This window comes from Trichosurus vulpecula, chromosome 1 (assembly GCF_011100635.1).
Source record: "Trichosurus vulpecula isolate mTriVul1 chromosome 1, mTriVul1.pri, whole genome shotgun sequence".
NCBI classification, from domain to species: domain Eukaryota; kingdom Metazoa; phylum Chordata; class Mammalia; order Diprotodontia; family Phalangeridae; genus Trichosurus; species Trichosurus vulpecula.
Window position 1 is genome coordinate 189,009,092 of NC_050573.1, and position 24,572 is coordinate 189,033,663.

The following is a 24,572-nucleotide window of genomic DNA, read 5'->3' on the forward strand; positions in this document are numbered from 1 at the left end:
TCCATTTCTCCCCAACATTGCTCATTTTTCTTCATATAGGCCCGCCTTCCTTCCCTAACCCATAGCTATTTCTAGAACTCCCAGAAATCTTTGCCTACCTAATTAATGCAAATATATTCACATGGGAGGTAATCAGCTAGACAAGGAAAATGAGTTGTTTTGTTTTGTTTTTTCAGTACCTACTAGGAGTGAAATTTCAAGGGTTTTTTTTTTTGAGGGGGTGGGGCGGGAGGACTGGAGTTAAGAGTTTCTGTGGTAATAGAACACTGACACTAAAGTAGCTGGACATGATACCAAAAGAAACAGGGATGTCTGAATGAGACAAGAAACCAGGACAAAATATCTCAGTTAAAAACCAAATTTTCTACCTGTGTCCCCTTCTTGGCAACTCCTTTAACAAGCATAATGATTGCTTCTCCTTTTAGTTCCTAGAGATGTTAACCATTGCTGGGAAACAAATTTCCCAGCAACAGCATTGGCAGCATTGAAGATGACCCATTCAGACCCCTGAGTCCAATCAATCTAATGCTTTTAATTACCTCTCAAGATTTCTCAGAAGGATGCCAAACAAGATGGCTTATGCTATAGGTTGCCATAATAACATATTAAGAAACCTTTGTTGTTTCTGTGTAGTTCATAGATTCCCTGTGGAGACTGAGGAACAATGTATGATGGTTTTTAAGTTCAGTTTTACTTTAAATTATAAAATTCAATGGTTAAAATTTTCAAAGGGGCCAAAATCAATTATCAGCCTTAGTATACTTGTTATCTGCTTTATGTGTGTAAAAAACATAACAGAGACTCTATACTATTCAACGTGTAATTTATATCAATTTAAGACATTAATTTCAATTAACTGTACAATAAATTTGTAGGGGAATAGCAAAAAGGTAATTGTGAAAATCAGGCAAATTTGAAAATAACGATGCAATAGCCTAAAGCTTTCTCTATTTCTAAAATTTAAAATAAAAGTATATTACCTTATACTATTGGTTCTTTACCCTAACCTTATCTATCCAGCTTTTCAGTTAAAGAACTTGTAAAGAAATATCTCTCTTTCCTTAGTGCAAGGATGGGGAAGCTGCAGGTTCAAAGCCACATGTGGCCTTTTAGGTCCTTGAGGTCGGCCTTTTGACTGAGTCCAAATTTTACAGAACAAATCGTTTTGTTAAGGGCATTTGTTCTGTGGACTTTGGATTCAGTCAAAGGACTGCACTTGAGGACCTAGACAGCCACATATGGCCTCGGGCAGATTTCCCACCCCTGCTCTTAGTGGGAAACATGGTTTTGTTGCTTTTACCATTTAGCCAAAAATACTGTTCTATAAAATTGGGCTCAGATATTTTGGAGATAGGTCATCCCTTGTGACCCTTGAGCTGAGAAAGGGAACAAACTAAACATATGTTTTTCTAAGGTTGCTTGAGTGCAGAAGTAACCAGAATTAACCATGGTTGTTGGTGCATACTCCATCTTAATCACCACATCTCCTGCTTTATGATTTTGTAATGGAGCTTGTTGCTAAGAAGGAAATAGAAAAGAAAAAGGAAAACATCATTCTTCATGATCGTAAGCCTTCAGGGCATTTGTGAAAGATTATAGGATGCTCCTGAAAAAACACATGAGTAACAGATGTCAGCTTTACAACCAGGGGACAAACCATTACAAAAATAATTTGTATTTTTAAAATTAATGTTTCAGTACTAAAGAGGAAGCTCTTCAAATGGCTCCCAGGTTCATAAAATAATCTTCAAAGACCACTCTTCTGGGTTTCATTAGGAGAACTCCTTCACAATGGGGTGTTTGTAGAACTGTGTCCACTAGGGCCAACTACCCTGCCTGCTGCCCCTTGTCGCTGGACTGATGAGAATTTAAAGTGCCAGCCCCACAAACCATCCCAGGGCCTGAGTTGTACTAACATGGACGGACACACTCCTTCATGGAACCGAAGGAGTCGGACCCAGAGGGGTTGCCCTGAGACTTCCCAAAATCAGGCTAACTGGCTAAAGAAGGATCAGAAGATGTTTTCTGAAAGGAGAAAAAAATGTTGCTTGTTTGGAAGATATGAACAGAAGCCTTTTGTGACTAGATAAAATGCATACCCAGTTTTAGTAAAAGTTAGGAACATGCTATATTCAAATCCCCAAATAAAAAAATTTGGGGGTACCTTCAGTTAAGAAGGTGATTTTTCTTGGATTGACCTGAAATTTGAGGACTTGGTTACTTCTTTCAAAATATTCTATATATGGAAAAGACAGGCAGAGAGATTAACTTGAGGCATGAAGGCTGGTGTCTAAATTTTGTTTTTATTTTTGATATTTGCTTATATTCTTGAAATTAAGACAAACCCATTACATTAATCCATTGCGATCTTTCCCCAGAAACTAACATCTTTTATATCTATAGTGATTCTGTATGAGACATATAGTGATTTGAAATAGCCTGAACTGGTGATTTCATCAGTGTAGGGTATTCTTAAATGAGAAGGTAATGTTTGAGCTGATTGACTAACCCAAAATACAAAAATCTAACAAAAAATGTTAAAAGATTAAGAAAGAAAGTAGAACTTAACTACATAATTCTCTTGCATTAATGGACATAGACATAACAGTAGTAGAGCAAATGTGAGAAGTAGAACTGGAATTTTAACTTTTAATAACTCTTAGTTAACTACATTTGTGTATGCTCGGTATGATTTAAAGCATAGGATATAAGCTCCCTGAGGGCAGGGACTGTTTTGCTTTTGACTTTGTTACTCACTATATGCTCTTTTAGAAAAAAAAAATAGGTTTTAGGACATTAAAATCAAAGATACAAAGTGATAATACTATGAAATTTTTAGCTTTGGGACCCAAGTCAGAAATGGAGTGGGTCAAAGCTTCCATGCCAGTCATCAGGATTGGGATTCTAGGAGCCTTTATTTAAGGGCCAGGCAACATAGGCAAGAGAGAAAGAAAGAGTGCATGCACCATCTGAGCAGGCTGCTGTGAGCTAAGTGAAAGCAAAGGAACCTTCATTGGGAAGGAGAAGAAAGAGAGCTCTTTGGTACGATCCGCAAAAGAGGTCAGAATCAAACTCAGCAGTCATATAATGTTCTCTTTTCTTAATTCTTTTATTCACCAGCTTAGCTTACCTGTTTCATTCTATTCTTTGATAAGTTTAGTTTCCAACAATGCTTCTCACCTTGATGTCTCTCTTCCTGACATAAGTGGCTACCACGACATTGAGAAATATTCCTGTTTAACCAATGAGTGAAGTAATTTTTCATTACTGTACTTGCTTATTATAAGTTTTTTTTTTGATGGGAGACGAATTAGGGTGGTCTAAGTATAACGTCAGTTTGTTTTTTAATGAAGACACGGAAAATTGGCAGTGAAACATTTTAAAAATAAAGAAGCAGAAGGAAGTTCAGAAAGAGAAAAACGGCAGTGTTGTAACTACCATTTTAAATTTGAACAATATATATGCATACACACACACAAATATTTTTAAACAAGCTTTACAGGTAGTAGGAGGAAAACACTATATTACAAAAGTTCAATTTCACAGGTAATGTTCTTTAAATTGCTGCTATTTCATATAGAGAAGTTTGGTACTTATCAAGACAGAAGAAATAACTTTGTGTAAAGAAAAGGAATTAAACCAAGTGATAAAGTATATAAGGTATTGCTTTTCTTTCATACATGAACAACTTGATGTATGGACGGGGCAGAAAAAGAAATTGTTTATTAAAAACTGAACAAGCTGTTTTCAGATAGGCTATTAGCAGTTTGGTTACAAAAAGGACAGAAAATGAACTTTGGTGTAAATATTCTCATGTTTATATTCTCCACTTGACAAATGGATATAAAGAGGCCGTTTTCAAAAAAAAAAAAAAAAAAAGGAAATCCACAGTAACAGCCATATGGAAAAAAAAAATGCTCCAAATTACTAATAATTAAGAGAAATGCTGGAAACTACAGGGGTGTGTATCCATTGGGAAATGACTGAACAAATTACAGTTTATTAATATAATGGAATATTACTGCACTACTATAGAATGATGAAAGAAGACTTGTGTCAACTGATGCAGAGCAAAACTAATAATAACAACAATATTGTAAGGACAAACAACATTGAAAGACTCCAAACAAGCTCCAAACAGCAGAATAACCAGCTGCAGTTCCAAAGGACGGATGGTGAAACATGCTACCCCCAACTATAGAGAAAGTCATGGATTTAGAGTGCAGGATAAGTCACATTTTGGGATGTGGAGAATCCAGGATTTGTTTTGTTTGACTATCCATATTTGTTGCAAGGGGTTTTTTTTTTTCTTTTTTTCCACAGGGAAGAGTATGGAGGTGGGAAGGAAAGATAATAAAAGCTTGTTAATTGAGAAAAGTTAAGAAAAATACCCAAAAGTTTAATAACTTTGTAAATTATGTAGGATGATGCTTCCTTTATATGGGAACAGTGTGATAGTTTCAAGGGGCAGAGAAAGAACTTATTAAAAACTGATAAAATTCAAGTTATCAGGAAACACAGTTGTCAGGGGCATGTTTTAGTCATTTTTTTTTCAGTTGTACTAGAGTGGTTTGCCGTTTCCTTCTCCAGCTCATTTTGTGGATTAGAAACTGAGGCAAATAGGATATATGTGACTTGCCCAGGGTCACAGTGCTAGTAAGTGTCTGAGACTGGATTTGAACTCAAGTCTTCTTGACCTCAGGCCCAGTGCTCTATCCAGTGCCCCACCTATCCCTGGTTAGAGTGAGCTGATCAGTCAACCCAAAGAATGAATAGATGTCCACATGCCCAGAATAAGAGAGGTGAGGAGTTACGGTGTGGGTGGTTAACTCTCACAGTCCTTATTTATTCATATATAATCTTCTTTTGTTTTTATTTTTATGTTGAAATGTATATTTTCGACATCTATAATTAAGCTCACAATTTTAAAAAGAAATAGAAATATTCCCCATTCATTTTGCATTATTGCTTCTTTTTCTTTTAAATTTAAGTCTACCCTTTTTCCTTTTCCTTATTTTGCCTCCTCTAGGCTGCCCTATCATCCCTCCTAGTCTTCACTTAACTAGGATCACCAGAATTTGTTAGGGTTTGTAGTTTACCAGAAAGCTACTCTGCTCTTGTTAAGGTAAAAGCAAGATTTTCCCTCCTTCTGCTAAAAGTGTTTGACTGTGGCTCAGTTCATTTTCTCCTACCTAGCTGTGAGTATGCCTTTTCCCCCACTATATAATTTTCTCTACTCCAGCCTTGTCTCTATATACTCACCCACGCACCTGGAAGATGCCTCCTTGCCTGTCATGGCTGGCACCTGTTAAACTAGTTTTTGGTTTTCCCCTCTCTCTCGTACCTGCTCCATTCCCCTCCCCAGTTCTCTTCCAGGCTTGTCCATTCAGGTAGTAAGTTGATAGTTCCTTCTTAGATTCATACTTAGATCCAACTCTCTGAATTTGAAATTCTACAGTTCTTTTCACCATCTTTGGCTCCAACATGCAAATTCCAACTGAACTCTGATTCTAGGCTGTTAATATAATATGGTGGATCAGGAACCTAATTCTGGTCTTGGCTACTGCTGGCTGTCTGAATTTATATTTGATTTATGCATTTTTTCCACTGTTTTAGATGTCTCTAATATATAGATAAGGTTAACATGAGAGGAGTTTAGTTAAAAGCACCATTGAATTTATGTGTTTTTTGTTTTTAAACCTTGAAAATGTTAAGACTCAAAAAAAAAAAAAACCCTGGGCAAATCACTTCTGGGTCAGTTTTCTTTCTGTGTAAAATGAAAGATTGGACTACCAGACAGCCTCTAAGGTCACTTAATTCTATTTTTCTTAATCCATTTCTACAAGACACAATGGGCCTGCTTGACCTAATGTTATATTTTAAATACCAGTTTGGAACTATGGTGTATAATAATAATTAACAATAATTGCAATAACTACCATTTAAATAGTGCTTTAAAATTTGTTTGCTTTTGCAAAGAAACCACCAAATTTTAAGTCAGAAGACCTGAATCAGGTCCTAGCAATTATTAACAACTCATTGAACCTGTGTCCGTTTTCTTGTTGGGAAAACGGGGATTATAATGTGTGATTGCTTTAAGGATCAGATGAGAAAATGTAAGTCAGACTCTTTGTAAACATGAATTAGTCTGTAAATGAGAATCATTACTGGAACATAGCATTAAAAGTACTATTGTATCGTTATGCCAAGTCAAAAATGAGAAAATCCACATTTATAGTGTGTGCGCGTGCACACGTGTGTGTGTGTGTGTACACAGAAACTAGAGGTTCCCAATTAAACATTTACATTTTATCCAATAATGCATAGTATCTGAGGAAATAAAATTTGTAGCCTAGTAGGGGAAAAGAAAATGGAAAGAAGCTTTCATTTGAGTCTTTTCCCTACTTCCTCCCTATGGGGGAGGGGGTGGAATAAAAGGAAGAGTGACCTATAGTAAAGGTGAAGGCTTCTGTAGTGTATTCTTTCCACCCAATCCCACATTTACTTACTATGCTGTTATGCAAAGGATATGTTAATTTTGCAGAAGGTATAAAAGCATAAGTATTTAATTCTAATAAAACAATTATTGCTTGGTTGTAAATATAACATAAAATATTATAAATATTCAAGGTTATGTAAATATTTCACAATTGCTTTTTTTATATAGACAAACAGAAAATTTTTGTTTTCTAAAAACAAGCAAAAACGTCCCCATACAGCTACTTAAACTTGTTGTCTGTACAATGTATGTCAAACTCTTTGTAAACGTTTGATGAAATTGACAGATGTTAGTATTCAGAACTTGCCAGCATTGTCAGTGGAAAAAGATACTCAGGAAACCAGGTTCCTGTCCTTGAAAACTTGTAAAAATGGGTTTGTGGTGATAGAGATGCTTGGGTGATTGAGCCAAGAGTTGAGGTGTTGCATTCTCTTTCCAAACATGCTACTAAAATTCTACCCTGTCTTCCTGTATTGGAAATACGGAGAATAAAAGTAAGAAATGGTGCTGATCTTGGTTACAGGAGAAAACCTGCAACTCTGTTGTAGATTTCAGTTAATAAAACCTGGTACTATTCAGTCCCAGTAAAAAAATTAATACTGTTGTCTTTTCCTCTTTAAATCTTTCGAATTACTTGAACCATAGTTATTTATCTACCTGACTTATCTTTCCATTAGATGGTGAACTTCATGAAGACAAAAACTACCTTTAAAAAATAAAAAGCAACGTGTATGTCCCTCATGCAGCATATTATACTTACATCCTAGGTGCTTTATGTTTGTTGAATTAAAGTTTAAAAATTTTAAATCCCATATTTTATGGGCTATGGTAAAATCTTGGTAAGATTTGAAGCTAGAATGAGGTATTTCTACTCTTAATTGATGCCCTGTGTGTCCTGCTCAAAGCAGATCCAATATAAGTTATTGGACATTGTCTTAGATAAGACAGTAGTGGTTCTCAGAAGTCTAAGAACTCAGCTGAATATGAGTGCTAGATGTCTATGTAATTATCTAATTGTGCATGTTTTATGCTGACAGGTCACTATGAAATTTGTCGGCATTATAATTGAATTATGTCACTGCCAACATCCAGCACAGTGCTGGACACATAATTGTCACTCCAGAAATAATTATTAAATTGAATAAGAATTTATTGTTAGGATTCTAGTTTGATGGTGGGAAGTGAGTGTTACTCAATGTTTCTCTGGTTGTAGCCTAAGTTTGAGTCTCTGTAATTTCTCTTAATTCTAATGATTGACACTGCCCCTGTCCCCCCCTGCCAACCCCCCACCTCCACTTTTGTGGAACTGGGAGAGCTTTGTTATTCATTACTTCAATTTTTTTTAGAGGTAATAGTGATGGATATGGTTGTACTTTCTTATAGGCAAAGCGAAGGCTGGAGCTAGGAGAAAGTGGTCATCAGTTTCTCTCAGATGGTCTAAAAACCCCCAAAGGCAAAGGAAGAGCCGCAGTAAGAAGTCCAGATAGTCCAAAAAGTAAGGAAATATTCATTATTCTTTTTGGTGTAGGACTCCCAATTTTCACAGCATGTGGCTGAGAGAGTGCAAAATTTGGAATAATTTTGGCACATAATTCATTCTTTTTAATCTTTCTATTTCTATCCTCTTCCCCACCTCACCCCACCCCCAAAGTGCCCGCAATTTTCCAAGTGAAACCTGCTGAGTAGATGTCTGTGCATGGATGCTATGTCATTGCGAGATCTTTAATGCAGTGTACAGTTACATTTTCAACCTAAATTATAAAATATGTTTGGCACTGTTCTGTAATCAAATTTAATTTTATATAATTGGTGTTGAGACTAACCAGATCAAGATGAGCAGCTCCCCACACATTGATTCTGTAGCTAGGTAGCATTAGAATTGACTGAGAACAGTAAAGTTACAGTAGTTACTACCACCTGCGTGACTGTGATCAAACTCACTTATATTTCCTCCTTTTGGACTAAGTTCCCTTCTGATTCTAAATTTCATCCCACAGTCACTTAAATGTGAAAAAGAAAAATTGTGTAGACTAGGGAGGGGACTGAAGGGAGTGATTTGACAATAGAAGTCAAGTTGGTGTGTCTGGTTGAATAGAAAGCATTCTCTCTCCAACAAGGACCTGAGTTCAGATCCCACTTCTGAAGCTTATTTACCTGTATGACCGTAAGTCACTTAGACTCCCTCTGACATCCTTAAATGTAAAACAAGAAGATTGGATTATATCCTTCTGAAGGTTCCTTCCAGCTATATTTATATCTAAAATCTTGTCATGTTCATGAGGGCTTCCTCTTCCTAAGTCAGCTACTCAAGTAATAGTTAATGTAAGATGGAATCCTTGACCTTAACATTGAAAAGTCTGGGAGACTTGGTGGGTAAATTATTCTAATATAGTACTTTGCACATAGATGATTAATGTTTTCTAATTTAATTTATGGTACAGTGGAAATTGCACTGGATTTGGAGTCAGAGAATCTGAGTTCAAATTCCATCTCTGATCCCTATTCCTTGTGTGACCTTGAGCAGGTCACTTAACCCTTCTGGACCTCAGTTTCCCCATCTGTAAAATGTAGGGTTCTAGACTAGTTTCTGAGTTCCCTTAGATGACCCTACGAAATCTTGTTTGAAAACTTGGTGAATGTGAAAAAATGCATTGAAGCCTGATTATAATACAACTCACCAGAGTGTAGAATTAAATATACTTTGAGTACGTATTGGGCCCTGTTGGAAATGAATTATTTACTAAAAATCACAGAATTACTTGGAATACAGTTTTACCTATTACCATGTTCCTTAAGGTATCAGCTCCACAGCAGTATTATAGTGAGGCTTCAGAAGATGCACACGCACACACACATGTACACACACCCCTGAATGTAAGGTGCTTTAATCCTTTTTTAGATTTCTGCTACTCTCTTTTTTATTCCAAAACTTTACTATGTGTAACTTGCCAAAAAAAACAAATACTATGCTTTGGATGCTAACTCATGCTGGAATGGGAAAGAAGGCTTGCTTCATTGCAAAGGAACCCTTCAGTTCTTTACCTTCACCCCCATCCCCTACCCGTTCGGTTTTTGTTTTTCTTCAAGCTCCAAAATCTCCCTCAGAAAAAACACGGTATGATACGTCACTTGGTCTGCTCACCAAGAAGTTCATTCAGCTATTGAGCCAATCCCCAGATGGGGTCTTGGATTTGAACAAAGCAGCCGAAGTGCTTAAGGTGCAAAAGAGGAGAATTTATGATATCACCAATGTGCTGGAAGGCATCCACCTCATTAAGAAGAAATCTAAAAACAACGTACAGTGGATGTGAGTATCAGTCCCTGTCACTGTGGGGAGTAGTTTTTCAATGGCAGTAGCTTTTCTTTCAGACCTAACTTCCCCATTCATATCATATTCCATTTCTTTCCCTCTCCTCCCATACCTGCCATTCCCCTGATTCATTGTCTCCCTTCATCTACCTTGTTACTTAGCCCAAATAATCTTAAAGGTAAAAAAAAATGGGCTTTTTATTTGAATAATATCAAAGATAGAACTTCTGTTTGATTAGACTAGAGTAGGGAAATTTTTGAAATGCTGTCTCCAATACCAACCAGAATTTATTTTTGAATGACAGGGGACTGTACATGTGTGTGCTTGGCACACATAATCCATGAGATAGATACACATATTTGTCCTTTTGGTCTTCTAAAAATAGAAGTAGGAAATAAATTGTGGCTTGTGTCAACCATGTACACATCAAATTAACCAAGCCTATGTCATTGTTCAGTGACTGTGGCTTCACCTTTCTTAATGGTCTGTGTGATTTTGGCCAGAATTCTCAATTCTTATCCCTCAGTTTCATTATCTGTGAAATAAGAGGTATGTATGACAGCACTTGACTCGTGCCCATTTGACAGGGCTACATCATGACATAAAAGATGATAGTAACCTTTGTGAATTATTGATAAAATACCTAAACAGAAAGGAGAAAAGCATTAAATTATTTTAAGCATAAGGAGGGAGGAATTAATTGATTACCAGGCTTTATAAGATAATGCTTCAAAGGTGATGTGCTAGACCTCTTTCTGGTGCTTAAAAGAAGTTGGAGCGGTGGAACATTTTTGTCCATTTGTCTGGAGGGGGGAAACAGAGACACAGAGAGAGAGAGAGAAGAGACCTTTTGAGTGTTAGACTTTCTCAGTTTCTGTTACCCTCACCCTTCTTTTTCTTATTAATTACTGGTGATGAAGCTTCACTAATTCTCTTGGTAGACCACTCTTTGTATAATCTAACTTAAAGTTGGAACCATCCAGTTTTTGATTGGAGTTTTTTGGTCTCCTTCTTGTTCTCAAATAATCTCTTGCTTTCTGCTTCTGTTATGAGTGTTTATTTAAGTCACGTGGTTTTGTCCTGTTTTCCTTTTAATTCAGGCCTTTTTCTGAAGGAAAAATACTCTAAAAAAATAATAATGATCATGCTTCTGTTGTGATTTTGAAGTGAAAACTGTAGGGCTGTATTTATGTAGAAATTTGTATAAATGTTCTTTTTAAAACTTGGCTTACAAAGTATAAGCATTCTTTACATTCTAGTTGTCAGGGATGCTTATAAAGTAAACCATTACCACTTCTGTTCAACTCCCAAGGGCGTCCCTGCTCCCCCTCCCCCGACCCGTTCTCCTGAAATTTTACAAATAGTTGTGCAGAATAATCTCTTTTAATTTCTAGGGGCTGCAGTCTCTCTGATGATGGGGGCATGCTGGCTCAGTGTCAAGGTTTGTCAAAAGAAGTGACGGAGCTCAGTCAGGAAGAGAAGAAGCTAGATGAGCTGATTCAAAGCTGCACCCTGGACCTTAAGCTGTTAACAGAAGATTCAGAAAATCAAAAATATCCTTTACTACAGCTCAGTGGCTTGGCTTATGCCGATTCTAGAGTTCCAATAAGACAATTTCCAGACTTATGCTGAAGGTTTCTTGTAGTTTAATGCAGAAGTAACTGGGTGCTTTTGGGGGGTGGAGGGAGAGAGAGAGGACTGGGGGGGGGGGGCGGTGTTTTCTTGTTCAGTAATTAACCTGATTTGGAAAATAAGGGAAATGTGTAAAAATGTTTTCCTGATCCCAGTAAGAGACAGTTTAGACATAGCATCTGTGTTTTTTAAGAGAAAGTCAGGAATTTTTATTAGAAACAACCTGTATACATGCAGGTGGTTGGGATGTACTACTTCCTTAACTTTTTATAGTATAGTCATGTTATTATTAAGTACTTAATGCAACTATTAATTTTGATGACAGCTTTGCATTAGATTTAACTTTAATGTGTTACACAGATTTTTTGTTGGGTCCCTGATACTGTTGAGGTTCTAGATTCTTCTTCTTTGCTAAGTGTTGTAGCCATTAGGACATTATAATCCTAAATGTGACTGGGGAATAAAAGAGCTGAAAAAACACAGAAAAAAGATACTATCATGCCATTAAAGATGGAAGGCATTGATCCAAGGGTTGCCTTTTAAAAGGCAACAGTGTCATAGAGAGAAATCCCAATTCACGTCTCATGAAAACTTGTTTCTCATGTTTCCGCATCTTAACAAAAGTACAAATGATTACTTCCAGACATAGCCAAGAGATTTTTTTGTGTGTGACTCATTGGGGGAAAAAAATTTAATGTCTGATTAATAGAAAGCAAAATTGATGGGACTTTAGTTGTCCCAAGATTTATTTCAACTTAAACTTTCTGATTATTTGACTCTTAACTTGTGTCAGTGGAGAAATAAAACATTATGATCTATGGTGATAAGTTATAGTTCCATTGAACCGTCATGTTTCTGGGCCTAAGAAAGGAAATATATCTTAGTTGCCTTTTACTGAAACTAGGAGAGCATCGATTTTTTCAATAGAGAGTGATTTTGGACAAGATTTTGGTAGTGTTTTTTGTATCAGCTGTTCATCACTAATTCAATTAAACATTTATTGTGTCCACTCCACACAAGGTAGTCTGCGGAGAAGAAAGGGTGATTATTAGTGAGGCAGGGAAGAGCTGAGCTGGATCTGTTAGCAATAATGACCAGCATGGAGTAGCCCCTACAAGGATTGTTCTAGCTCCTCTGTGTTTTTGTACCATATCCCAGAGGAGCTGCTTAGTACCTGATGGACAGCCTTTCAGGACACGTGATAGCTGCAGTTGCATTGTCGTCTACATCAGCCTTCTCAGCATTTTATTCTAAATGTAAAAGGCTCGCTGCAGGTTGCTGACCTTAATGGAGCAAATTCAGGAACACACTAGAGGGAAAGACCTTTTAAATTCACATGTTTAAAGTGTGTTTGCACAGCTCACTTCAGTTTTCTATTCTGTTGCCAATTTTGTACAACTTGTTGACAAATATGTTGAAATTTCCTTTCCTACAGCAGACCTAATAATTGTGGATAAGGTTTGTTTTAATAAGCTTTTATCACATGTGGAAATTTAAAAAAAAATGTGCCTGTCATGGGGCTTCTTGATTTTCTCAGTGCTAAACAGAGCTGGCTAGTGTAAAGAAAGAACCCATGACCGAAGCAGTATGGCACTCACACACAGCTGAACCCCAAACCAGCCTTCCTGACGTTTCCCTCACTCTCTGTTAAAGCCATACCCCAAAACTGCTGGTTCAGAGACTCCTCTTTCTCTCCTGCCATTTTTCCTCCACAGGATTTATGTGGCTTCCACAGCATTCCCAAGTTGCTCTTGCATTACTGGTATAACCATGGATAATATGTTTTTCCCCCTTAGTTTTCTTGAGACAGAGATTGTATTTCTCTGCAGGCCCTCTCCCACCCCAAAAAAAGGCAAACAAGATAAAAGTAAACTACAATTGAGTACAAAATTGAGTTCATGGATTGAAGATGTCTCATCCTAAGGTATAAGTAAGTAGTCAAGCCAACCCTGGAAACATTGAAAATGATTCGCAGTGATGCCTGTTAATCCCAGCCTTACCCACCCTAAGTAGTTTCTTATCAGTTCAACTCAACAAAGAGCTTTTTTTTTTCATTTTTTAAATTATTATTTATTTATTTATTTGATATTTTTAGTTTTCAGCATTTATTTCCACAAGAGTTTGAATTACAAATTTTCTCCCCATTTATACCCTACCCCCCCACTCCAAGATGGCATATATTCTGATTGCCCCATTCCCCAGTAACAAAGAGTTTTTTAAAGAGTCCACTATGTGCTGGGCATTGTGTTAGATAGAACAAATAAGATATGGTCCCCGCCACCAGGGAGTGCACCATCTAGTAGTGTGGGATATAACATACACAGCAAGTAACCTATGATAATAATTGATATGTGATAAAAATATTAAAGAGATGAAAGCAAAATGTTATGTGGGCCCCAAGATGGTAAAGATCGTTTTCTACTTGGGGAAATCAGGGAAGCCTTTATGGAGGAGGTGGCATTTAAGATGACTTTTGGAGGAGAACAATTTCAGCAAGCAGGGGTGGGAGTGTGAGGAGGAGGGGAGAGGAGGCTGCAGGTGGAGGGAACAGCTCAAGGGAAAACTGGGCTGGCATTTTCTTTAGATGAAGTTCTACTCCATCACCATTTGCTGTGATACTGCTAGCATCTAGGCCTGTAGCCACTCCTGTCTTTCTTGACTTCAAAGCTTGGCACCCCTAAGTATCACCTCCCACCAGGTTCCCACTTTGGTTGCATTTCTCTTAGCCTATTTGTAAAGCCTAGAGACAGTGGTACCCACTGGGGTCCAATTAGCTATTCACACCTGTCCCAGCCCAGCTGCCAGCTTTGCCTAGCTATTAAGGTGGTTTAGGGATTTTTCCACCCTCCCTAGGAAAAATGGCTAATCCTTTGCTCACCTTGAAATTTTTACAATCTTACTAACACTTTCCACCTCCAGTAGTTCCCACTAACAGTAAGTGAAAGATGATTTGATCACAGCAAGTCTTTGATAACATCTTCCTTGGAAAAATAACAGGTGGTTTGTAACACAGTCCTGAATGGGAGGGGAAAAAATCACATGGGAACCACTCATGATGATGATCTAAGAGCCAGCATAATTGAAGTAAAACATTTTGCATTTTGTACCGATACTGTTAGACTTGTCTTTCAGTGGATTACTTTTGCCAGTTGTATGGTAAGATTTCCTTAACACTTACCACGTTAGCTTACGTTACATATCAAGATATCCGAAAAATCAGTGGCCTTAAAGACCAAACTGTTATAGTTGTGAAAGCCCCTCCAGAAACAAGACTTGAAGTGCCTGATCCCTTAGAGGTAAGGATGAGACTAAAAATTCCTGTTGTTGCAAAGCTTTCAGCTATAAATATTTTCTTAAACTCACGAAATGGGAAAATCAGTACATCATTTTCTCCTGAATACTTGCTATTTCTCCTGGCTTGCGGTAGGAGGTGTGAATTTGTCTTGAGGGTTTTGTGAGTTAACCAATAATAATCTGCCTTCTATATTTTTTGGGCCATAGTCAATGCGGCAATTTGTTTTGCTCAACACTGCATATTTATTACAAGGGTTTTGTTTTTCTTTTTTTTTTTCCTGGGGGGTGGTGCAAGTGGGAAGCAGAAGAAATAGTTTGGGGGTTCATTTTTTTAAAATTAGAAACAGAAAAAATGTTATCTTCCGTAAGGACTTTTAGTTCAAGAGTAGATTTAGTTAAATATGTGAAGAAATACAGGAGTATTTTATCTCTTCATACATATTAACTAAATCTACCTTGAACCTAGAGCCCTTAAAACCAAGGAAGGTATATTATTATTTTTTTCTATTTCTTGGGATAAATTTTATTTTTTAGAAAACTTAATGACAAATAAGTATGCACTGCATTCTTTATTGCCCCTTGGAAATGCCATTCCTTGCTCATTCAGTATAGTTGGTTCCTATTTTAAACCGTATACTATTAAGAATGTTTTTATTGTAACACTAAAAGATGGACCTTTTAATATCATATAATAGATAACTAATTGTAATTCAAAAACACAGTTCCTAAAACTTTCCTAGTGGCACTCTTTTCAAAAGCCTATGAAAGCGTATATTTTATTTCTTTCCTAAAGTCTTTATCAACCCTGAAGGAGGTGGAATCTCTCACTTATGTTAGGACCTACCTCAGGAACACGCTTATTGGCAGTTACTCTGCTTCTGTGATGAAACCATAATGAAGTTTAGTAGGGAAAATTGCCAAAATTTCACCTCCTACTGTAGACATTTTTTTACATTTATAGAGCCTGCAAATACATTTATCAAGTAACCAAGGACCCATTGAAGTTTACCTGTGTCCAGAAGAGAATGAAACACACAGTCCAGTAAAATCCTACAACCAAGACCACAATGGGAATATTCCCAAATGCAGTTCCAAAGGTAACAATCTTTGTTTTGCATAATTTAGAAACTTGATGTGAAGATTAATGCAGTTTGTTTTTACGCTATCATTCTAATTGATTCAATCCAAAGGATTATCAATTAAATCTTCCTTATTTGGGCATAGAGGGGATAGAATGCCATATTCTATTCTGATTTTTCTGCTACTGACCACCTTTGAAGTAGATGGTAAAACTTCCTCCTATTTGGAAAAGAGCAACTTGGCTGTTGTATTTGACCATGTCCCCATTTGTTACAGTAGAGAGAGAAGGTCCAAGAGAAATAAGTGCAGGAAGAGGTTTATTTTTGAGAACTTAATTTTTTTTTTCAACAGAAATGAGAAGGGTACAAAAGGCAAACATATTCAAAAAAATAATTATTTTTCCTAAATTATTCCTTTTTCTTCTGAACCTTTTTACTAACCTTTTTACCACCCCCTCCCTTTTTTCCTTTTCTTATATATTACAAATGTACCTACATCATCTTTAAGAAAAACACATCCTGTACTTCTTTATTTTTTTCATAAAACTAGTACATAAGCTATGCTGGGTTAAAGTTTGACCCCATCTATTTAGCTTCTTGTCCTTTGTCTTACATATATCTTATGCATCTTCCCTATGTCTCTGGGCCAATAGTAACCCTGCCTTGTTTGTTACATAAAACCATGGTGAGACTGACAGAGACGCATGAATTCTGTCAAGGTTCATATAGGCTTTGGTTGCTAATTTTCTGCCAGTCTTAGTCACAGCTGCCTCATCTTACTCAGACCATCCCTGAAGAGGTTCAAGTACAGTATAATAATTCTACAGCAAGTGATGGTGGATTCCCTTCCTTACCCCATTTCTTACCCCTAGAACTAAAATTAGGGTTGTTCTTGCCAACAAGCATTTACTAAGTTCCAGCATAGTGTTAGACACTATGCTACATTCTTTACAAAATTAATATGACAGTTCTTGCTTTACATAGAATTTACACAAATTCAGCTCCAAAGCAGGCAAGACCCCTGGCTCCGACTCTAGCTCTGGCTCCCGACAGGTAGCTGGGGGGTGACAGGAATGAAGGACATGGGGAGGGAGGAGTAGCAGTGGCTTTCACAGTGCCGCCCCCACATCAGGAGTCCTCTGCTCCCAACTGTGGGGGCCCCAGGCACTGAAGCTGCTCTGGCTATGGGCCACAGAGCTGGAAGGGGGTGGTGGGACCATGAGGGGAGAAGGGGGTCTGCAGAACAATCCACTTATGCTAAGTGAGAACTGGTTCATTTATATCTGGACTGTAAAGTACATGAATGAAAGTAATGTATAAAAATGAAAGGTAGGTTGGTACTAGTTATAAAATGCATTCAGTGCCAAACAGAGAAGGCTGTATTCAATCCTGTAAGTAATAAGGAGCTACTGAAGTTTATTGAGGAGGGGGAATAACATTATCTGACCTGTAATTTTAGAATTATTACATTGGTATCTGTGTAGAAGTTGGATTCAAAAGGGGAGAAACTTCAGTGAAGGAGGATAATTAAGAGACTATTGTAGTAGTTCCGGTGAGGGGTGATTAGGACCTGAAATTGGTGACGATTGCCTGAGTAGAGAAGAGACATAGAAAAATATTGTGGAGGTAAAACTGAAGAGGCCTAGACGATTAGATATATGGATTGAGAGAGAGAGGAGTTAGGCAGGACTCAGATGTTGTGAATCTCTGCGACTAATGATGCCCTCAACAGAAATAGAGAAGTCTGAAAAAGAAGTAGCTCTGGGGCAAAATGTAATGAGTTCTGTTATATACATGTTGAGTCCCTGAAGAACTGGGATATCCAGCTTGGAATGTCTTCTAGGCAGTCGGTGGTGCAAAAAGAGAGTTCAAGAGATAGGTTAAGCTTGAGATAGATAGATCTAGATAGATAGATCTGGGAGTCATCTACATAGTGGTGATAATTAAATCCATAGGAATTTATATGAGGTTATTGAGAGAGTATGTAAAGAAAGAAGAGGACCCAGGAGAAACCCACAGACCCTTGGGGTAGCACAACCTAAGGTGTGCTAGTAAATGTATAACAACAGGCTTTCTGAAAAGTCAACACATTTTTAAGTTTAATCTTCGTTATTAACATTTTCTCCATCACTTTCTTAACTTTAGATAACTGACAAAACCGTAAATCAAGCCCTGATTTGTAGCATTTGGTGATTTTTGAGGTACAGATACTCACACTGAAAATTTAACCATCTACTTTTACAATACAGTACGATCTGGCCACAGCACACCTCTCTGCCTGGTATACTCACTGTTAAATGGGCATACAGGGAGAAAGAGAACGGCATCGTAAAAGCCTGGAGAGGAGAGGATGTTCAACAGTGTCAAAGGTTGTAGAGAGGTCAAGGAAGAAGTGGCCATCAGGTTGGCAATTAAAGAAATCATTGGTGACTTTTGAGAGAGTAGTTTCTATTTCCTGAAGTCAGAATCCAAATTGCTTAACTTGTCAGCCTCAGTTTTCTTGTCTTTAAAATGGGGGTGATTATAACATCTACATCAAGAGACTTTTTGTAAGCTCAAATGATAGACTGCACAGAGAGCACTTTGCAAATGTCTACCATTATTATGAAATAGTTCTAATTTACTTTTGATCATAAAAATAGTACCTTGGGTTTTAAATAATACTTAATTTTTTTTTCCCTAACATAACAAAGGTACATGATTTAGAGGTTAAAGTTTTGGAGCCAGCCTTAATGTTTTTGCAGGGGAGTTGGGGGGTGTCATTTGGCTTTTTAATTGTTGTTCAGACTTGTCCAACTTAATGACCCCATTTGGGGTTTTCTTGGCAAAGATACTGAAGGGGATCTACCATTTTCTTCTCCGGCTCATTTTACAGATGAGAAAATTGAGGCAAACAGGGTCACATAGCTAGTGTCTGAGGCTGGATTTGAACTCAGGAAGACAAGTCTTCCTGACATCAGGCCTGGCACTCCATCCACTACATCACTTGGGTTGCCCCAGATTTATTTTTAAAATTACTAATTGTCTGCAGAAATGAGCTTAGTTCCTAATCTTTGAAGTTGTTTGCCTTCAGTTCTGATAGGGCATTTTGTTTAATTTAAAGTAGATGAGAAGGCAGAACAGAAGAGAAGTCATCCTTTTGTGGTGACATACCTGCTTTGCACTAAGCAGTCTCTTTCTGCAGCATTGAATGACTTAGAAAGCAACACAACCCTTCTTTCAAAGATCAAGCTTCATTTCGCCCTGGGTTTTTTTTTTCTCATTTCCATTCTATCTTGCTTCATAGACGTGGCCTCAACCAACTCAGGACATGCTGATTGCTCCATTACTATGGCAAACCTTTCTCCCTTGGCTTCTCCAACTAATCTGCTCCAGCAGACTGAGGACCAAATTCCTTCAAACCTAGAAGGACCATTTGTGAACTTATTGCCTCCCTTGATCCAGGAAGACTACCTACTCAGCCTTGGGGAAGAAGAAGGCATCAGTGATCTCTTCGATGCTTATGATTTAGAAAAACTTCCATTGGTGGAGGACTTTATGTGCAGTTGATTGTTTTGTGTGAATTCTCTCTATATATAAACCAATATTTTTTTATCATGGAACTAGAACATCTGTCCTTCAGTGTTGTCCCTTGCCACCTTCTTCCTTCAAGAATATTATCATGAAGTAAACTACAACTTCACAACAAAGCTGACATTTTACTAAGTTTTTTTCTAAATATTGAATAAGCGCACAGTGGCAGGCTCCTTTGGGAAAGCCTTGCTTTGCCCTAGGCTCCAAAATCTCGTGGATGAAACAGCAGGTGGGAACGTGTGCAATCAGGTAGCTGTACCTTGCCCTCTCTCCTGCCCGCCCTCCCTCCCTTCCCAGGTGGCCACTGTGCCTGATGAATGGGCTGGTGGAGAAGGGCCAGAACCACGTGGTCCACTTGCAAACAGCAATCTTCCTTAATAGCATTTCAAGCCGTGCCTTCTTTGTAGAATGCATGTCTTTGGGGTCTGCTAATATGGAATGGAACTGCAGGAAGCATAAACTTGAAGTCATACAAAAGTATGAAAATGGATTTCTTCAGCTCTTCCTAGGAATATTTAAATTGTGGTCCTAACTTGGTTTAAGCTATGTACTATTTGTTTGGTATGAGGTAAGAAATACTAATGCCCTATTATGCCTTTGGTTTGAAGTGTTCCATATAATATGTTGCAAATATAGATAATATGTATTCAATTTCTGCCACTCCCAGCATTTGTGGATTTTCAGGTGCTCCCATAAAATCCCCATTTTATTTGTATCTTTAAAGTTTATTTGTAGCACGTGGCCACTTAGAAATTCTTAGTTGTTTTTTTTTTAACTTTTTTTTTTTTAAGCATTTAAGCCTTCCTGTGGGCACCCATCACCATTTCAGTTTAATTGTTTACTTTGAAGCAGTTTCTACTAATTCCTTCCAGCTTGGGACAAAGCTGGTAAGAACTGCTGCTGCTGAGCAAAGTTTCTAAACCTGTGTGATCTCAGTGCTGTACGGGCCTTGTTTCACATTGGTCCTTTCTCTGTGGAACAGAGGACCAGGGGTGAATCAGTATTGGATACTAATGCCTTGGGCCACCTGCCTAAAGGGAGTGCCAGATTCATGGATACAGCAGTTCTAAGTAAAGGCTGAGAAGAACTGCTTCATTTAGGGGTCTTTTGTCTGCCAATGACCACAGGAAAGGGCTCTCTTGCATCACTCTCAGGGACACCACTCCTCGGGATGGGGTCAGGAAGAGACCTCTTTAGGAAGGATGACGTTCCCATCCCAGGAGGCCGAACAATATTTACTTTAGCTAGTAAGTAAATCACAAAAGGTATTTGGTCCAGCAGAAGCTCTGGCCCAAATCCTGTTCCCTCTTACTAATGAGGGAGTATCATGGATTGAAGGGAGTCAAGGCAAATAAGGCAGTATTAGTGAAGATGAGGTAGAATTCTCCCTATTTATTCTCAGGGAATGGTGTCCAAGTTTGGGGGGTGGGGGACTGTGTTAGCCTCATTTGGGTGAATATCCAAGTATGCTTTCCCGTATCCAGATGGAAACATGTTTTTCACAGCCAAACTCGTAGGTTGGAGTTGGTCTGTCTTGGTTCCATTGTACCTCAAACTCCATTCCCTGAATGCTGAGAATTCTCCCATCATCTATTCTTGATGGAATATGGGGGGAGAATTATAGTTAGGAAGAACCTCAGAATGAACAGTGAAGTTGATATTTTGTATGCCTGACGTAGTGCTTAGGCACATGGGCACTTGATAAATACTTTAACAAAAAAAAAAAATCCCTTGGTAAATTTTGAAAAGAACCTTACCTTGGAGTTGACTGTAGACAGAATTCCATAATATGCAAAGTGGTGGGGGAGTCATAAAAGTGACACCAACACCTTAAAATACTTGTGTACGTATGTGTGGGTGTATATTTGAAAAGGGAAAAACAATGCAGAACAAAGATGCACAGTGTGTGTTCTTGCCCCCACACACCTGGACCTGGTACAGAATGTTTGGTGGTGGTACTACATAGAGAAGACGGGAGGGGAGGGAGGGATGGGGGAACAGGGAGGGAAGCTTTGTGTTAAGTGCCTACTGGAAATGCACTGTGGGTTTTTTTTTTCCTGTAAAGGAAACAATTTATGCCAAGCTTTTTTCCATATACCATATTTATCTCATCTGGTTAGCTGCCTCTGCTTCCAGCTTTGTGTAATTCTCTTTGCCAGCAGCGCAAAGCTGACTTTTCCCAAAGTTTTAAACAGTGAGTATCACCTGACTGGATTGTTTATTTTTTTAATCCTTTGGTAACATAATACCATATTTATTGTTTTGAAAGTGAGAGGAATTCTAATACGTCTTAAAAGTTCCTTTGTGTATAAGATTTTTTTTTCCAATTCATGGGCTCTTTTGATGTACATGAATTAAGTGTCCCATGTTGTATTTTTGTTTGCGAGTTGTTTTATCTTTATCATCCTATCTGGCACACACAGTGGGTTAGTACTACAGTATTTTTTATTATTTACTTTTGAGTACTCTTTATTGCAGGTTTTCTGGTACCCTTGAGTTGCTGCTATAAAAACAAAAGCTCACATCTGAAATGGCTAAAAGTTAAGTTACTTGTGTGCAAATTCTGACTGAGTGAGCCTTAGAATATAAAATTGTACAAAGGGCAACACATTATGAGCTGTCAAACAGTGTTAAGTGTGTGTTTATATGTACAAATATGTGCATAGTGAAGGTTTTATTTAAGTTGCTAATGTAGTCTATTCACATTTTAGTCATCTAGCCATTTTGTATAATAATAGAAATTAATTTGTAAACACTGCCAGAATATTTTCTAGCTGGTTTGTAATTTTTTAAGAGTGTTTGGTTTAGTTAGTTTGTTGTGTTTTTTTTTCAAAGATGTAGATCTGTAAATAAAATTGCAGTATTTAAAGCTTTAGCTCTGTGGAAAAAGAAAACTTGATTTCCAAATGAACATGTGAATGAGGAAGGAGGAATGCATAGGGAGATTAATGGAAGGTAAAAAGAATAGAAATGATCGGGTTGTGGACTTTTTTTTTTTTGCAGAGGATACACCATTTTGTACAAAGTAAACCCTTCTCCCAAAGAAGGAATAGGCAAAAATAATACTAATCAGTTGAGCTTTGTGTTGTACGTTAGTTCAAAAAAGGTAACATGTAAAATAATGTAAAAAAAAAAAGTTAAAAAAAAAAAAAGCTTTTATGATGGGTTTTGTAAATAGATTTGTTACAGGATGACCTGTTCTCTAGCTGTGATCTTACCACTTCAAATGGATGTAATTTGAATAAATTTTGTATGGTAAAGAATCAATAAAACAATTTTTTAAGAGTTTAAATTTGTGAATGGATTTGTCCTTTTAAACTTTTATCCTTAGGACAATTAAGATTCATCTTTAAAAGCATTTACTATGTGTTTCACATATTTTAATGGTCTTCTGGGTATATTCTAAGATCCGTTGGTTTCATCAACATGCCAGAAATCCTGCTTTCTGCCTTCCTGAATAGACCCAACCAACATCACCAAAGCCCCATTACTGCACCACCCCAGCCCAACATACAAATACATCTTTATACTGGACAAGACCTGGCCCATGTCCAGTCCCACCTGCATTGCCTTCTCAAGTATGTCAGTTCCTTCTGAGATAAAGCTGTCAAAATGCAAGCCAAAACTAAGGTCATCTGCCCATAGTGCCCAAGGGTAGACCTTACTTTTTTGCAGACCCAGTCTGGACCATGAGTCCCAGAAGTAAGGCCACCCACTTGCATAGCCCTGAGCTAACAGAAAGTGGTGAGTCAATAAAGGGAATAGTTATTACATGGGAAAGTGAGGCATTTGAACAACTCATTCACATGACCCAACAAGATAACAAACTTGAACATTTTCTCTAAACCTTATTAATTTTCAAACCCTCCTTCCAAAAAGAGGTAATGCAATTATGCACAACAGATGAGGCACTTCCAGTTGTCTCTATGGACCTAGAAACTAAGAAACCTGACAAGGTATGGCCTTAAAAATTAATGGTGGAGAGCACTAATAGCTAAACTGCTCACTCGCCCTCTCCCCCCAACTCCCCCACCAAGCTCCGTGGTTCAGCAGGGTATGCCAGGTTGTGCTCTGGGACCCACTGAAGAATTTCCCTAATACATGCTGCCACTGCCCTTACCCTACCACTTTGACAACAAGCAGCAGACCTCAGTTTTGCCCAGCTACTTGCAAAGGAAAGATAGGCATAGGAGTTTGGAATGCTGCTATCTCAGAAACACTCAGCCAGAAAACTTTTTAAAATGGAAGGAACTGAGGCAGGTAGTGAGGCTTTACCAAGCCTGAAGGAAAGGGAACTGGCATCTAGCTGAGGTTTCTGCCCTCTGAGAACTCAGTTGGGACAGAAACTGAGAGGCCAGGGAAAACACCATAAAAAAGGAAAGAGAAAGTGATAGAGGATTATAAAGGGAAAAGACTGAAATTCCTAATTCAGCAAGAAGAATATTCAATCTAAAACCTTGAGCACAAGTAGCAGATAAACCAATAGAGACAGATTAATAATAGAAGAGAATACAGGTCCCAGATCATCTAAACTAGTCCCTAAATAAATGTTGCAAGAGGAAGGAAAATAAATCAACATCTGAGAGGCAGAGGACCCTATGGATTCCCAAGAATACATGGAACCATAACAAAGAACTCCCGAAAGGTATGAGACAATAATAAGAACAGAAAGTATGGCCTGCACAGTAAAAATAAATGGCAGAATAGAAGACCTTGAATTCAGAGTAGCAGATCTCATCAAAAAAACAGAATGAATGATTGGAAATATAAGTTAAGAATGAAGAAAAGTCTGGAAGAAAAAAAAAACAGTAACATTAAAAGAAAATATGATCTCTAAGTAAAACATTGATTTCAAAGACATGTAGAAACAATTTAAGGATTATAGGTGTCACAGAAAAGCACTAGTCAAAAACTCCAAATACCATAATAGAAGAAATAATACAAGAAAACTGCCCATAACTTCTGAAGAGAGAAAATAAATTGCCAATTGGAAGAATCCATAGGTTATCAAACTGTTTGCCTTCTCAATGAGTGGGGGAGGGACTGGAGGGAAGGAGATAATTTGAAACTCAAAATAATGGGCGTTTAAAGTTTTAAAAAGAATCCATAGATTGCCTCCAGGAAAAAGACTAATCTATGCTGAAGACTCCAAGGCCCAACACTGGTTACATTTAACAATTCCAAT

General features: G+C 37.7%; 1 protein-coding gene across 2 annotated transcripts in view; it reads left to right on the forward strand.

Moving 5' to 3' along the window:
* The window catches only part of E2F3 (E2F transcription factor 3), a 91,359-nt gene extending 71,657 nt beyond the window's left edge, over positions 1-19,702 (forward strand). The window contains exons 2-7 of one of the 2 annotated variants that reach the window (XM_036750515.1): positions 7,883-7,994; positions 9,587-9,806; positions 11,204-11,362; positions 14,623-14,737; positions 15,697-15,832; positions 19,101-19,702. In XM_036750515.1, coding sequence (XP_036606410.1) covers positions 7,883-7,994; positions 9,587-9,806; positions 11,204-11,362; positions 14,623-14,737; positions 15,697-15,832; positions 19,101-19,363 — 1,005 coding nt within the window. In that variant the 3' untranslated portion in view covers positions 19,364-19,702. The remainder of the gene's footprint in view (positions 1-7,882; positions 7,995-9,586; positions 9,807-11,203; positions 11,363-14,622; positions 14,738-15,696; positions 15,833-19,100) is intronic. The other variant, XM_036750523.1, reaches the window with a different exon arrangement.
* Positions 19,703-24,572: the final 4,870 nt, after the last annotated feature.